The 13127-nt window shown below is 42.7% G+C and overlaps 1 protein-coding gene across 1 annotated transcript; it reads right to left on the bottom strand.

Moving 5' to 3' along the window:
- Nucleotides 1-3028: 3028 nt before the first annotated feature.
- Nucleotides 3029-10944, bottom strand: LOC115098661 (olfactory receptor 1G1-like). The gene is made up of 2 exons (XM_029615451.1): nt 10932-10944; nt 3029-3993 (listed from the first exon to the last, which is right to left on the bottom strand). The coding sequence occupies exon 2, from the start codon at nt 3974-3976 to the stop codon at nt 3029-3031; it is 948 nt and encodes a 315-aa protein (XP_029471311.1). The 5' UTR covers nt 3977-3993; nt 10932-10944.
- Between the last annotated feature and the right edge of the window lie 2183 nt (nt 10945-13127).

Genomic DNA, 13127 nt, shown 5'->3' with positions numbered 1-13127 from the left:
AATTTTGCTAGCGTGTGCTTTTTGAGAAGTTAAGACGAAGTCCTTTTGCTGTTTGTAGTAACTTTAAATCTAATCAGCCATATTCAAAAGCTGGCCGGATAGGTGTAAAGTTAAATGGCTAGCAGAAGTTGGATAACTTTAGCCAAGTATAGTCAGCAGGTTGTTTATTATCCCCTAGTTATTTAAGTTTAATAGTGAAAGTTTTCCTTGTTTGCATTTTTGTCATATCTTCACTGGCCATTTTTGGTGGGATCTATTCCATGTATTCACCACTGTTTCTGTAAAAAAACTCACTTCATTAGATTACTCCTCAGTCTAACCCATTTCACCCCTCATCCCATGGCCCTTTGATTCAGAAAGAACCACTAGGGGTGTGCATTCGTTTTGAACTTATATGTAAAACGCTACTTTTTTTTTTTTAACTTAAAAAAGTGATGAGGCGAAAACGATCGGATTTCCAACGTATTCAACATAGCTATGTTGAATACGTTGGAAATCGCGATCGTTGATCCTAAATAAAAATTTAAACCCCTCACCCTCCTTAATCCCCCCTAAGACTTACCAAAACTCCCTGGTGGTCCAGCGGGGAGTCAGGAAGCCATTCCTCTATTCCTTTGCGAGGAGCACGTGACGTCCGCGTCACGTCGGAGTGACGTGGCCGTCACGTGGTCCACCGCGGTTCCGCTCCCAGACCCCTCGTTGGACACAAACGGAACTTTTGGCCAGCTTGGGGAGGTCAGGAGGCCCCCCCAAGCTGGCCAAAAGTTCCGTTTGTGTCCAACGAGGGGTCCAGGAGCGGAACCGCGGTGGACCACGTGACGGCCGCGTCACTCCGACGTGACGCAGACGTCACGTGCTCCTCGCAAAGGAATAGAGGAATGGCTTCCTGACTCCCCGCTGGACCACCAGGGAATTTTGGTAAGTCTTGGGGGGAGATTAAGGAGGGTGAGGGGTTTAAATTTTTATTTAGGGAACCGGTGCACGTATGGACATAGACTCAACTTATGGAATTCTCCATATGTCCATATTGACCGAAATTGACCCCCCTTTTCGACTTATGGACTTATGAACATAAACTTTTTGTCTGCACATCTCTAAGAACCACCTCCAGTGCATTGATACCTCTGAGGTATTTAAATGTCTCTATCTTATTTCCACTATCATGCCTTTCCTCTAAGGTATACATGTTTAGATCTTTGTCTATTCTCATATGCTGTACAGTGAACATCACTGACCGTTTCATAGTAACCCTTTGAACCAACTCCATTCTGTTTATTACAGCACATCATGATATCACTGCCCTTCATTAGTGTCTGATGGTCCCTGATCACATAGTTTTGAAATATATCAACATGCCATGCAAGTCAGCTCTTTCTAAAGAAGAGAGAAACTGAAATCTTAAGATTAGAGCATATTGTGACATCAAAGATTTGTAATTCATTTTTATTGCAAACATTGAGTAACATGCATTGTTAACAGTTATACTGTAAAGTTGTTTCACAGCATTTGCATTCCAAAATTCACTCAGTTTATTTATTTGGTTGAATAACAACTTCTATAGTATTCTTATTTTGAAAAAATGTTTATAGCTCATTCAAAAAGACAAGTAATATAATATCAAGTATACTGAATTTCACTGTATATGAGTTATTTATGAAAATGTTGCATATAGAATATTTTATGATTCTCTGTCATGTATTACCAAGAAGGAAACCAGGGCTCAGGAAGAGATCACACATCCCCTTTCTTTATACAGTGACCTCCAAAATCTGATTATCCTGTCTTTGTGGTAGTCATTAAGGTACTTTCTGTGATATTTTTCTAGGAATTTCCCAAAACCTTAAAAAAGTACAAGCTAAGTTATGATGATCTTTAACAAGTTACGTTTACGCCACAGACTCATGCATTTAACATTAACAAACACATAAGGAAGAGCTATTTTTTTCATATAGTCATGAACAATGCTAACCTCTCCTTCTCCAATACTGTTTTCACACATGCATGTAATCTTGTAGTGAATTCACATTCACTCTAGACTAACTTCTGCTTACATTCACACTAAAAGATGACTAGAAAGCTAGTTCTGTATTAATCTGGAGTAATTAAGCCTCATTCTCCCAGAGGCATAGTCATTCCTGGTTTGCAGGGTAATTTTAAAACTGGCCACATAAGTGCAACATCTGTGGGTACTTTTTAGCCTCAGACTTTGAACTAATTTTCATAGCACTGTTTTACCTGAGGAAATGGTTTATAGAATTACCCTTTTAGTTATTTCAGTAGTAACTAATATTGGATAAAATATATATGATAGACATTTGGAATCCTCTCATATAGAAAGCTTAAACAGAAATGTCAACTAGGGATGTGAATTTGTTTGAAACAACATAAACACATTGTTTATATCACTTCATTTCATTTTTTAAGCTATTTACAAATAGGATGCACAGGAACCCAAACATCCCAAACAAAGGGGTTTCTGGAGAACTCCTATTCTACCCCACACCCCACTACCCCTGGAGGTAGCAGTTTCCCAAGACACTTTAATACCTCCAAGGTTTCCATGCTCAGAAGGTGAGTCTCTTTTAATGAAAAGGAGGCTCTAGAGTGAGGGATCATGGTGAAAGTGAAAGGCAGTAGGCTCAGGAGTAATCTTAGGACATATATCTTTGCATAGAGGGAAGTGGATACATGGAACAACCTCCTAGTGGAGGTGGTGAAGTAAAAAACAGTACCTGAATCCAAGAAAGCAGGGGATAAACACAGGGGAATTCTGATGGAATCATGAGATTTATAGTGGTAAATTAGAATAGTTGGGCAGATGGGCAGACTAGATAGGCTATATGATCTTTTTCTGCCATTACGTTTCTATGTTTCTATGAATATTCATTATGGAATTCTTGAAAACTAGACCTTCTTGAAGTCTCCTTGAAAACTATTGACCTAGAATGAAAATGGCTTCTGTATGAACAAAATATTAAAGATAACCAAACTCCAGAACACCATCTAGTCTTTAATTACATCAGAGGCTTTACATTTTCTGAACATGTCTTCTCCTTCTACCAATTGCTCGTTTTAAAGCTCTTTTCACTTCATTATTTCTCAGACTGTAGATGAATGGGTTTAGCATTGGTGTGATGATGGTGTACATCACAGTCACCAACTGATTCTTATTCTGGTTATAGCTAGAAGAGGTTCGATAATAGGTAAAAAAAGCAGAGCCAAAGAATAAGGTGACCACAATGAGGTGAGAGGAACAGGTGGAGAAGGCTTTGTGTCTTCCCTCAGCAGACTGGATGCCGAGTATGGTGGAGAAGATGCAAATGTAAGAGATGATTATGCAAAGGAAGGTGCCTGTTCCTATCACGGCTCCTTCAATAAAAATCACTAGTTCATTGGTGAAGATATCAGAGCAGGAGAGCTTCAGCAGTGGTGGGAGGTCACAGAAGAAGTGATCAATGATATTTGACCTGCAGAAGGACAACTGAGACATCAACAAAGTGTGCAACAAGGAATGAAGTTGAGAAATTGTCCAGCAACCAGTCACCATCACACTACAGAGCATCCTGTTCATCACCATGACATAATGGAGAGGGTTACAGATAGCCACATACCTGTCATATGCCATTATAGAAAGGAGAAAACACTCATTCACACAGATAGCAAGAAAGAAATACATCTGTGCCATACAGCCAGGGTAAGAAATGATTTTACTCTTGGAAAGGAAGTCAGCCAGTAGTTTAGGGACAGTGACAGAGGTGAAACACATGTCCACAAAGGACAAGTTACAAAGGAAGAAATACATGGGGGTTTTAAGTTTAGGGTCAGTGACTATTAATGCCATCATGACAATATTTCCTAGCAAGTTAAGCAGGTACAGAGTTAAAAACACCAAGAAGAGTGTGATCTGATATTCTGGAATATCTGACATTCCCGAGAGAATGAATGATGTCACGCTGGTGTGATTTTCAGTTTCCATTTATTGTTAATACCTGCAAGAATTAAAATGAGGTGAAATCAGTTGCCATTCAGATGACCAATCAAATGTTAAGATATATCTGATCATTTATTTATAAAACAATTTTTAGTTCAATTTTTTACTTTGTTTACAATTATTTTATAATGTATTGCTTTCACTGTTTGAAATATTGATCCAGGTTCTTCTGGAAATTATTTTCTTATTTATTTGAAGGCTGTTCTTTAATATTTTCCAGCTCTGGCAACATACTTGATAGGACTTTTTGTTGCACATAAGACATCTTTTCTAATTTGGATTGTATTGAGAAAGTATTAAAAATGTTGGTATGCATGCTGGAATAATATGTATTATTGTGATTTTAGTTGAAAGTTATTTGTGGCTCTTAGATGTGTTAGCATTTGAATGCAAGGCTGGATAGAAGGAGAGATTGGAAGGAAAGGAGAGATTTGCCCCATTTGGCAATCTTAACTGTCTTTAAAATCTACCAGCTTCCAGCTTTAGGAATATTTTATTTTTTGTAATTTTTTCTTTATTGATTTTTCAATGAAATTACAATCATATTTAAGAAATAACAGGAAATAATGTGTGTCATTAAATAAAAGAAAACACACATCATTCAAATAATAATAAATCTACACTTATAACCCATAATCATGGGGGAGAAAAAAGAAAAAATAATATGTATTAACCCATAATATCGTCTATAGGTAAATACATGCATATATTTTTGATGGGTCTCTGATGGCAGAAAATTCAAATTTTCCAATTTGAATTGTATTGATGATGGGGAAATGTGTATGCTGGAATAATTTAAGGCATTCCTTTTTAAGTATTCTTTTATAGTTTGTTTTTTTTAACTTGGGGTATTTCTGCTTTTTACATACAAGGTAATGATCATGCCCATTATTTTATGTTTCTTGATCTGTTGATCTAACTATTATATTGCTTTGTGGTTCTGATTGTTTGGTTATTGGTTGTGTCCAAGGCTTGCAGTATGTGTCACATGTTTTATATTTCCTTTCATACTTCACTATGAGCTTTTAATTGTATTGGTGGTTAAGAAATGCTCTTACATTTTATACCTATAAATATATCTATATATTTATACATATGTATCTATCTATATTTATATATCTAGATATAGATGATAGATACAGTATATAGTATGTGTGGGTAGGTAGGTTGGGGTCTCCACCTAGTTGTAAGTTATTTATGGCTCTTAAATATATTAGGATTTGTGTGAAAAGCTAACTTGGAAGGTTAGGGAAGGTGGGTGATGCCCATCTGGCATCACACTCCCCTCCACCCACCACCATTACTCATTTACCCCATTTTCTAAGTTTCTTATAGAGGACAATGACATGATCTTTCCCCACTTAGACAAAGGTGGTCACTATCTTCAGTTAAAGCCCACTTATTGACCTACCTTTAAAATATTAAGACTGGAATTCGAGAGAACTGTATTAGGCTTAGGTAGAAATGCTGATTAGTCTGGGTGTCAATTTAGTGTTGAAGCATATTATTGATCAAACTTATGATGAAGGACTTAAGAGTTCTTTCTACCCACTGGATGTTTTCTTTACAGACCATTATGAATGCTATGTCTTATAGCTTTATTCAATTAAACTTGCTCCTACCTCAGCCTTTTCTTAAACCACCTTGTTGACTTTTTCCATTTAGATCATAGCAAAAACAGGAGTTTATCCATGGTGGCTCTAGCTTTTAATGCTGGTTTATTGATACCTTTACCAAAATGTTAGCTGCATTCTGAGGTAAATATAAAATCAGATTTGAGAGACCCTGCTTTTACATTTTGATCATGCTGTTACATTTTGATCATATACAGTTTTGCTGTTTCATTTTCATTACATTCATTTCTGTGGTTTTAAAACATAACTTCTATAGTCCTGAAATGCATCCAAATAGAAATACTATAAAAAAAAAAAAAAAAAGGCAGTGTTCAAAGCCTCCATTCCAGGAAAACTCACCTCGTCTGTGCTCGCAGAGTATTCCTACCAAACCCCCACAGACCTACGCAAGGCCCAGAGAAATTAAATGTGAGAACTGCTGTCAGTAAAACACTGAAGAGAAGACCTGCAGAGATCTTAGACTGTCTGACCCTCCTGCAGTACCCAGCCCAGCTCCTGCTGGCCAGAAATGAGGAACGTATAGAATTTGGTGTATAATTTTTTTAACTCATGGAGTCCTGATAACCCAAAGATTTGAAATTATTTTTGCAAGTGTTGAGTTAGTGATTGAATGCAGCTTTATATCTAATTCCACATGGGGAATATAATTCCACATAGGGCCAATCCACTAATTTGTTGCAATTATTAGTAAGGGTTTAATTACATTACTTAATAGCTCTTTTTCCCATACGGCCAGATTTTTAATGGCTTGTGCACATAAAATCACCAAAAAAACGAGGAAAAAAGAAAAAGAAAAATATCATGAGACTGTGCTCAAAAAAATAGCACTCAAAACAATTTAATTTTTTTTAAAACATTTTTTGAGGTGAGATTGACCTTATCGGCAAGCATGTCGACAAAACCCTTAATCATTTAGCAGGGGGTGTCCGGACTTCTCGTCATTTACAGTCAACCTCGAACACACTGTCTCATGATATTTTTCTTTTTTCTTTTTTCCTCGTTTTTTGGTGATTTGATTGAATGGAAAATAATTAGCTCTTTTTTGGGATACTTTGTGCACATAAAACACAGGGGGTCATGCATGTGGCTGGGCCTTGTGTGCGCTGCGCGCATTTTAAAAGGGGCCTGGCCGTGCGCGTTAACCCCTGTTACACACACAAGAGCCGGGGCCCTGGCAGAGGGTGGTCTGGGGGCTGGGTGGGGCGAGATGCACCCGGTACAGTGGCCATTTGCCTCTGTGCTGGGGGATCGCACGTCGGCAGGGTGCCAGCGCTCGCAACTTGCTCCAGCTCCTTTGCAGGAGCAAAATGTTAGTTGCAAAAATGGGGGGCACCTAGGATAGGGATAAGGGGTGGGTAGGATAGGGGAAGGGGAAGGGGAAGGGAGGTTAGGGTTAGGGGGAAGGGAACTAGGTGAAGCTCGAGGATGCATCGCCGCACCAAATTCGCGAAATTCTACCTCTCCTTGCACGCGCCGGGTAGCGGGCACTCATGGATGTGCACGCATTCTTTTTTAAAATCTACCCATTAATGTATATAATCCTTTCTCAGCGGATGGCACATTTCCTGAAAGGGCCAGTCCTCACACTTCTTATTCCCCTTTTTCTGAATCCCCAGGATTTGGAGGTGAAGGCTTTAACCTGTAGATGTTAGGGATGTGAATCGTTTTTGAACGATTAAAATTATCGTCAGATAATTTTTAAAATCATCCTAAATTGTTAGAGTGCACGATACAATACAAATGCCCCTGATTTATCGTCAGGGGCATTTGTTATTGTATCGTTAAATAGGGCACGGGAATTATTTGGGGGAGGGCGGGAAAACTGGCACACCAAAACAACCCCTAAACCCACCCCGACCCTTTAAAACCAATTCCTTACCCTCCCCCACCCTCCCGAACCCCCCCAAAATGTTAAATTACCTGGTGGTCCAGTGGGGTGGGGGGTGGGGATCCTGCCGCGATCTCCCGCTCTCGGGCCATCGGCGCCATTTTGGCTGCCACTAATTAAAATGGCGCCGATGGCCCGATAAAAAAAAAACACCCACCGACCCTTTAAAATTGACCCCCCTTAGCCTCCCCCACCCTCCCGACCCTTTTTTTTAGGGAGGCCCGCGCCGCTAAAAAAAAAAAAACCACCCGACCCTTTAAATCGACCCCACCCTCCCGACCCCCCAAAACCTTTTAAATTACCTGGGGGCCTCGGGGGGAGGAGAGATCCAGGGGGGCCTCGGGAAGAGATTTCCTGTTCCCAGGCATCAGCTGTTCTAAAAATAAATGGCGCCGATGCCCCTTTGCCCTTACCATGTGACAGGGTATCTGTGCCATTGGCCGGCCCCTGTCACATGGTAGGAGCACTGGATGGCCCCCGCCATCTTTAAAGATGGCGCCGGCCATCTTTACTCATCAGCCCTATAGTATAATAGGGCCAGCTTGGGGGGACCTCCTGACCCCCACAAGACTTGCCAAAAAGTTCAGCGGGGGTCCGGGAGCAACCTCCTGAACGCCGGCCCGTCCTATGCCAATACTCAAATGGCAACCGATCGCCTTTGCCCTCATTATGTCACAGGTACCGACGGTCGGCCCCTGTGACATAGTGAGGGCAAAGGCGATCTGCTGCCAATATTCAAAATGGCCCCCCCCCCCAAGCTGGCCAAAAGTCCCTAGGGTTCCAACAGGGTCCCGGAGCGACCTCCTGCACTCCGGCCGTCCGATGCCAGTACTCAAAATGGGGCCGATAGCCTTTGCCCATATTATGTCACAGGGGCTACCGGTGCATTGGTCAGCTCCTGTCACATGGTAGGAGCACAAGATGGCGCTGATGACCATGTGACAGGGGCTGACCAATGGCACCGGTAGCCCCTGTGACAAAGGCTATCGGCGCCATGATGAAAACCAGCACCGTGGTTGTGAGAGTGCAGGGGATGGCTCCTGGACCCCCTGCTGGACCACCAGGGAGTTTTGGTAAGTCTTGGGGGGGTCAGGAGGGTGGGGGTTGTAGTTAATTTTAATTTTAGCTGGGACACGAATAGAAATCGCCGTATTAACACATCGGGGCGCCATACGGCCGAATGCAACGTATCTGCTCCCCGATGAATCCGTATCACGAATGCAACGTATGGCGTCCCTCTACACATCCCTAATGGTTGGCATTATTGGGTTTTTTACAATCAAAATTTCAGCTCTTTTTTTGTTAGAAAATTGGCCTTCTCTGCAATGTTAAGTATTTCAATCTGTTGTTATTACATGTGTTTAGTGATCCTTGGGTGCTGTGGAGATGACCACGCTCACGGGAAGGAGCCCCGTGAGGAGCCACAGCACTAGGCTAGACTCTGGACCTCATTTTCCATAGGGATCCGCATGCGAAAGGGACGTTTCACACACGAAAAGTCCCTTATCGCATGCAATACCAAATGGGGGCGGAGTCGTCCCTGGAAGAGGAAGAGTTGGGGCATCACCAGGGCCCGACTCCGCGAAGACGCTGCGGATGACGAAAAGGTAAGGACCCTTTTTGCGTCCGAGTTCGCGCCCAATAGCTACACCTTTTATGGTGGCGCTATTGGGTGCGAAACCGGCAGTGATCACACTGCGACAGTGCAATCGCTGCTGGCTAGCGCAGGCTGCCCCCCATTTCAGCCCCTGCCCCCTCATTCCCTAAAGTATCGCAGGCCTGCGATACATTAGAAAATGAGGCCCCTCTGAGACACAAAACACTGATGATTGAACTCTTTTATTATAGAGCTTGATGTAGCCACCAGGTGGCGGTGGTGATTAGTAGTCTCAGGGACCTCTGAAGAGGGAGCCCTTCTCTCCTGGATGATGTCAGGAGGTTCCGCAGCAGGTTACCCAGCAACACATACTGTGGATAAGACAGATGAGATGTTAGAGTACTCACTCGGTGTCAGCTGTACTGATACGATTCCAGCAGGTTAGTTGTAGAAAGGTACAGACACTGAGGCAGGGAGAGCAGACCCTCGAGGAGTGAGTACCTATTCCCTGAATGGCACTTGAAATAGAACAGAGGGCCCCCGAGGAGCAGGTACCAAGTTAGTAGTTAAACTCTGAAGGGGCAGAAGGAGAGCTTCCTACAAGTAGCAGGGAAGCAGCAGAGTAGTGCAGGACAGGAACAGAATGAATCCTTATTCGAGTCATTGCCAACTCAATGAGCTAGCAATCTTGAAAGTAGATATACCAATGGGCGTGACATCAGCTGAGGGAACGCCCTCGAGGTTAGCGCCACTGGGCATACTTGGGCATGGGGGTTGCGTGCAGTGCGTGCACCCTAGCAGGTACCTGGGAGGAGCAATGGCATACGGCTGCACAATAGCCATTCCGGGGATGCCAGAGAGGTCGGCTTGATGACGCTGCGGTAGCCATCTTGCACAGGTAAGCGGGAGGAGCTGAGATAGGGGTGAAACAAGCGGGGCGAAGCCTTCGAAGACCGACGCATGCAAGGGCATCCACGTAATGACCTACCAGGTCTAGGTTTTTGCAGATATGTATTTATTTATTTATTTTAATTTTTCTATACCGAAGCTCCTGTAAGAATACATATCACACTGGTTTATATTATAACAACAAAATTCGCTTAGGAGCATTACATAGAACAATGAAGACATATAAATATGAAATGAATTAAAACTTAACATATCGTAAACGGTAACTTATCCTATCGAATAAATTAACTTCTCGTAAATAGATGTCTCCGTGGAATGTTTTGGAGAGGTGGCTGAGTAACATGGTAGAGCAAAATTTCAGAAGAAAGAGAGGAGGGATTAACAGTCTGAGGTTGCAAGAATATGAGTCTGTGAAGGCTAGAGTCTGGAGTAAGGGAAGAATAGCATTAGGAGTCAGGGAAGGCGAGGCTGAATAGCCATGTTTTAAGTCTTTTTTTGAAGGAAGATGGACACTGTTCTTGCCTGAGGTCTGGTGGGTAGTGCATTCCATTGATGAGGTCCTGCTGTAGAAAGGGCCCTCTTTCTTAGGGCTGATTTTGCTTATGGGGCAAACAGGGGTGTCTTTATAGGTGCTTCTAATTGGTCTGGATGAGGTATGTGGTGTGAATTGAATAGTGGTGTCAATGGATGTGAGGTTGTGCTTGGCTTTATGGATAATCGTGAGGACTTTGAAGAGGATCCTGAACTTGACGGGTAGCCAGTGGAGGTTCTGAAGAGTGGGGGTGATATGATCTCTTTTTTTGGTGTTGGTGAGGATCCTGGCGGCTGAGTTTTGAACCATTTGAAGAGGTTTTGTGTTGTTGGCTTTGAGCCCGAGCAAGAGGGAGTTACAATAGTCCAGTTTTGAAAGGATGATGGATTGCAGTACCAGTGTGAAATCTTGGAGGTGAAGGAGAGGTTTTAAGTTTCTGAGAACTTGAAGTTTGAAGAAATAATCTTTCGCGGTGTTGTTCACAAAGTTCTTTAGGTTAAACTGATTATCTAGGATCACGCCTAGATCTCTGACGAAAGGAGATGAATTAATCATTGAGTTTGGCTGAATGAGATGGGGGTGGTGGCATTGGGGGTTTGGTGATGATTTCCTTTGAGATGATAAGAATCTCGATTTTGTCGCTGTTTAGGACCAGGTTGAGCGTGGATAGTAGTTGGTTAATTTCTTGGAAGCAGGTGGGTCCAGTGGTTCAGAGTTTTTTGAAGAGAGTCTTTGATCGGGATGAGGATTTGGACATTCGTCCACGTAGAGATAGTGGGATAGTTTTAGCCTTGTGAGTAGGTGGCAGAGTGGTATAAGGTATATGTTGAAGAGTGTTTGGAGATAGGGAAGATCCTTGTGGGACACCCAGGTTGGAGCGGACAGGGGGAGATTCTTTATTGTTGATCCTGACTTTGTAGAACCTGTTGGACAGGAAGGATCTGATCCAATCAAGGGCAGAACCTTTGATGCCAATGTTTGTTAGTTGTTTCCAGAAGGATGTTATGGTTCACTGTGTCAAGGCGGCGGACAGATCGAGGAGAGGCGAGAAGATAGGTTTGTCCTTTTTCCAGGTTTAATAGGATAGTGTCTGCTAGGGATATGAGCAAGGTTTCAGTACTACGTGTTTTTCGAAATCCGTGTTGCGTGGGGGAGAGAATATTATGCTCCTCAAGATAATCTGATAACTGTTTGTTGACTATTTTTTTCCATGATTTTTGCTATCATGGGAAGGTTAGCTATTGGGCGGAAGCTTAGATGGGTCTGTAGGAGGTAAGTTTGGTTTTTTTTTAGAATAGGTTTGAGAATAGCGAGCTTAAGAGGGTCTGGCACTGATCCTTGGGATAAAGAGAGGTTAATGATGTCAGAGATTGGTTTTTGAGATGGTGCTTGGGATGTTGAGGAGCAGGTTAGGCGGTATCGGGTCCAAAGGATGTGAGGTTGGTTTCAGTTTTTTGAGGATATTTTCTACTTCCAGTGATGAGGTTGGTTCGAACGCTTCTATCGTTGAGTTTGGTTTTGGTAAAGAGGGGCAGGGTGAGAGAAGGTATTCCAGGAGGCGTGTGCAATGCGGCAGTTAGGTTGTTTGATTTTTTTCTCGAAGAATTGTGCAAGTTCCGTGGCTTTGTAGAGTGCAAGGTCATCGGGAATGGTAGGGGGAGATGGCTTGGAGAGAGCTGAGACATATGCGAAGAGAGCTTTCGTGTCGAAGATGAAATGGTGTAATTTTCTTTCCAAAGAAGATCTTTCTTCATTCCGAGGATGGTGATTCTGTAAGCGTTAAGAAGGGATTTGTAGGCAGCCAGTGTAGAGGTGGATGGGTTTTTACGCCAAGTGTGTTCTTTTCTCCTTAGGTCTTGTTTGAGGGCCTTTAGTTCTGGGGTGTACCATGGTTTTCTGTTCTGGGAGGAGGGGCATATGACTTTGGTGGAGGTAGGGCAAACTTGATCTGCAACTTTTGTGGTGATGTTGGTCCATGAAGTGATGGCTGCTCGTCTGTCTGAGAGGTCGAGGGGAATTAGTTCCTTTGAAAGATGGTAGTTGAGGTGGTCAGAGGAGCAGGGTTTTCTAAATTGTATGGTAGTTTTGGGGAAGGATTGGAGGGTGCTCTTTGATCTTCATAGATGTGGAGATGATTCGGTGGTCCGACCAAGGGACTGGGGTGCTGTCAGGCATGGAGGAGATTGAGATGCCGTCATTGATGAATATAAGGTCAAGGGTGTGGCCTGCTGAGTGTGTGGGGGGGTAACTATTTGAGAGAAGCCAAGGTAGTGATGATAGTAGCGTTTCGCAGTTGTTAGATTGTGGGGAGGCATCTACATGTAGATTAAAATCTCCTAGATGATAGCTGGTTTGGATGTTAATGTGATTCGTTATAAGTTCGATGATGGGGGAGGGGTTAGATTCAAGGATTCCTGGAGGAGCGTAGATAAGACAGATTTGGAGGTGGGGTGATTTGAAAAGGGCCACTCTATTTTGTTGGTGGCGTTAGAAAGTTGCAAGGTGAGGCCTAACCCTTTTTTGGCCGCCAATAGAAGACCACCGCCTCTTTTCTTAAGTCTGGGTATGGAAAAATA

Source organism: Rhinatrema bivittatum, chromosome 1 (genome assembly GCF_901001135.1).
Source record: "Rhinatrema bivittatum chromosome 1, aRhiBiv1.1, whole genome shotgun sequence".
NCBI classification, from domain to species: Eukaryota; Metazoa; Chordata; class Amphibia; order Gymnophiona; family Rhinatrematidae; genus Rhinatrema; species Rhinatrema bivittatum.
The sequence above is the reverse complement of the archived record's forward strand: the minus strand, read 5'-3'. Positions and strand labels throughout refer to the sequence as shown.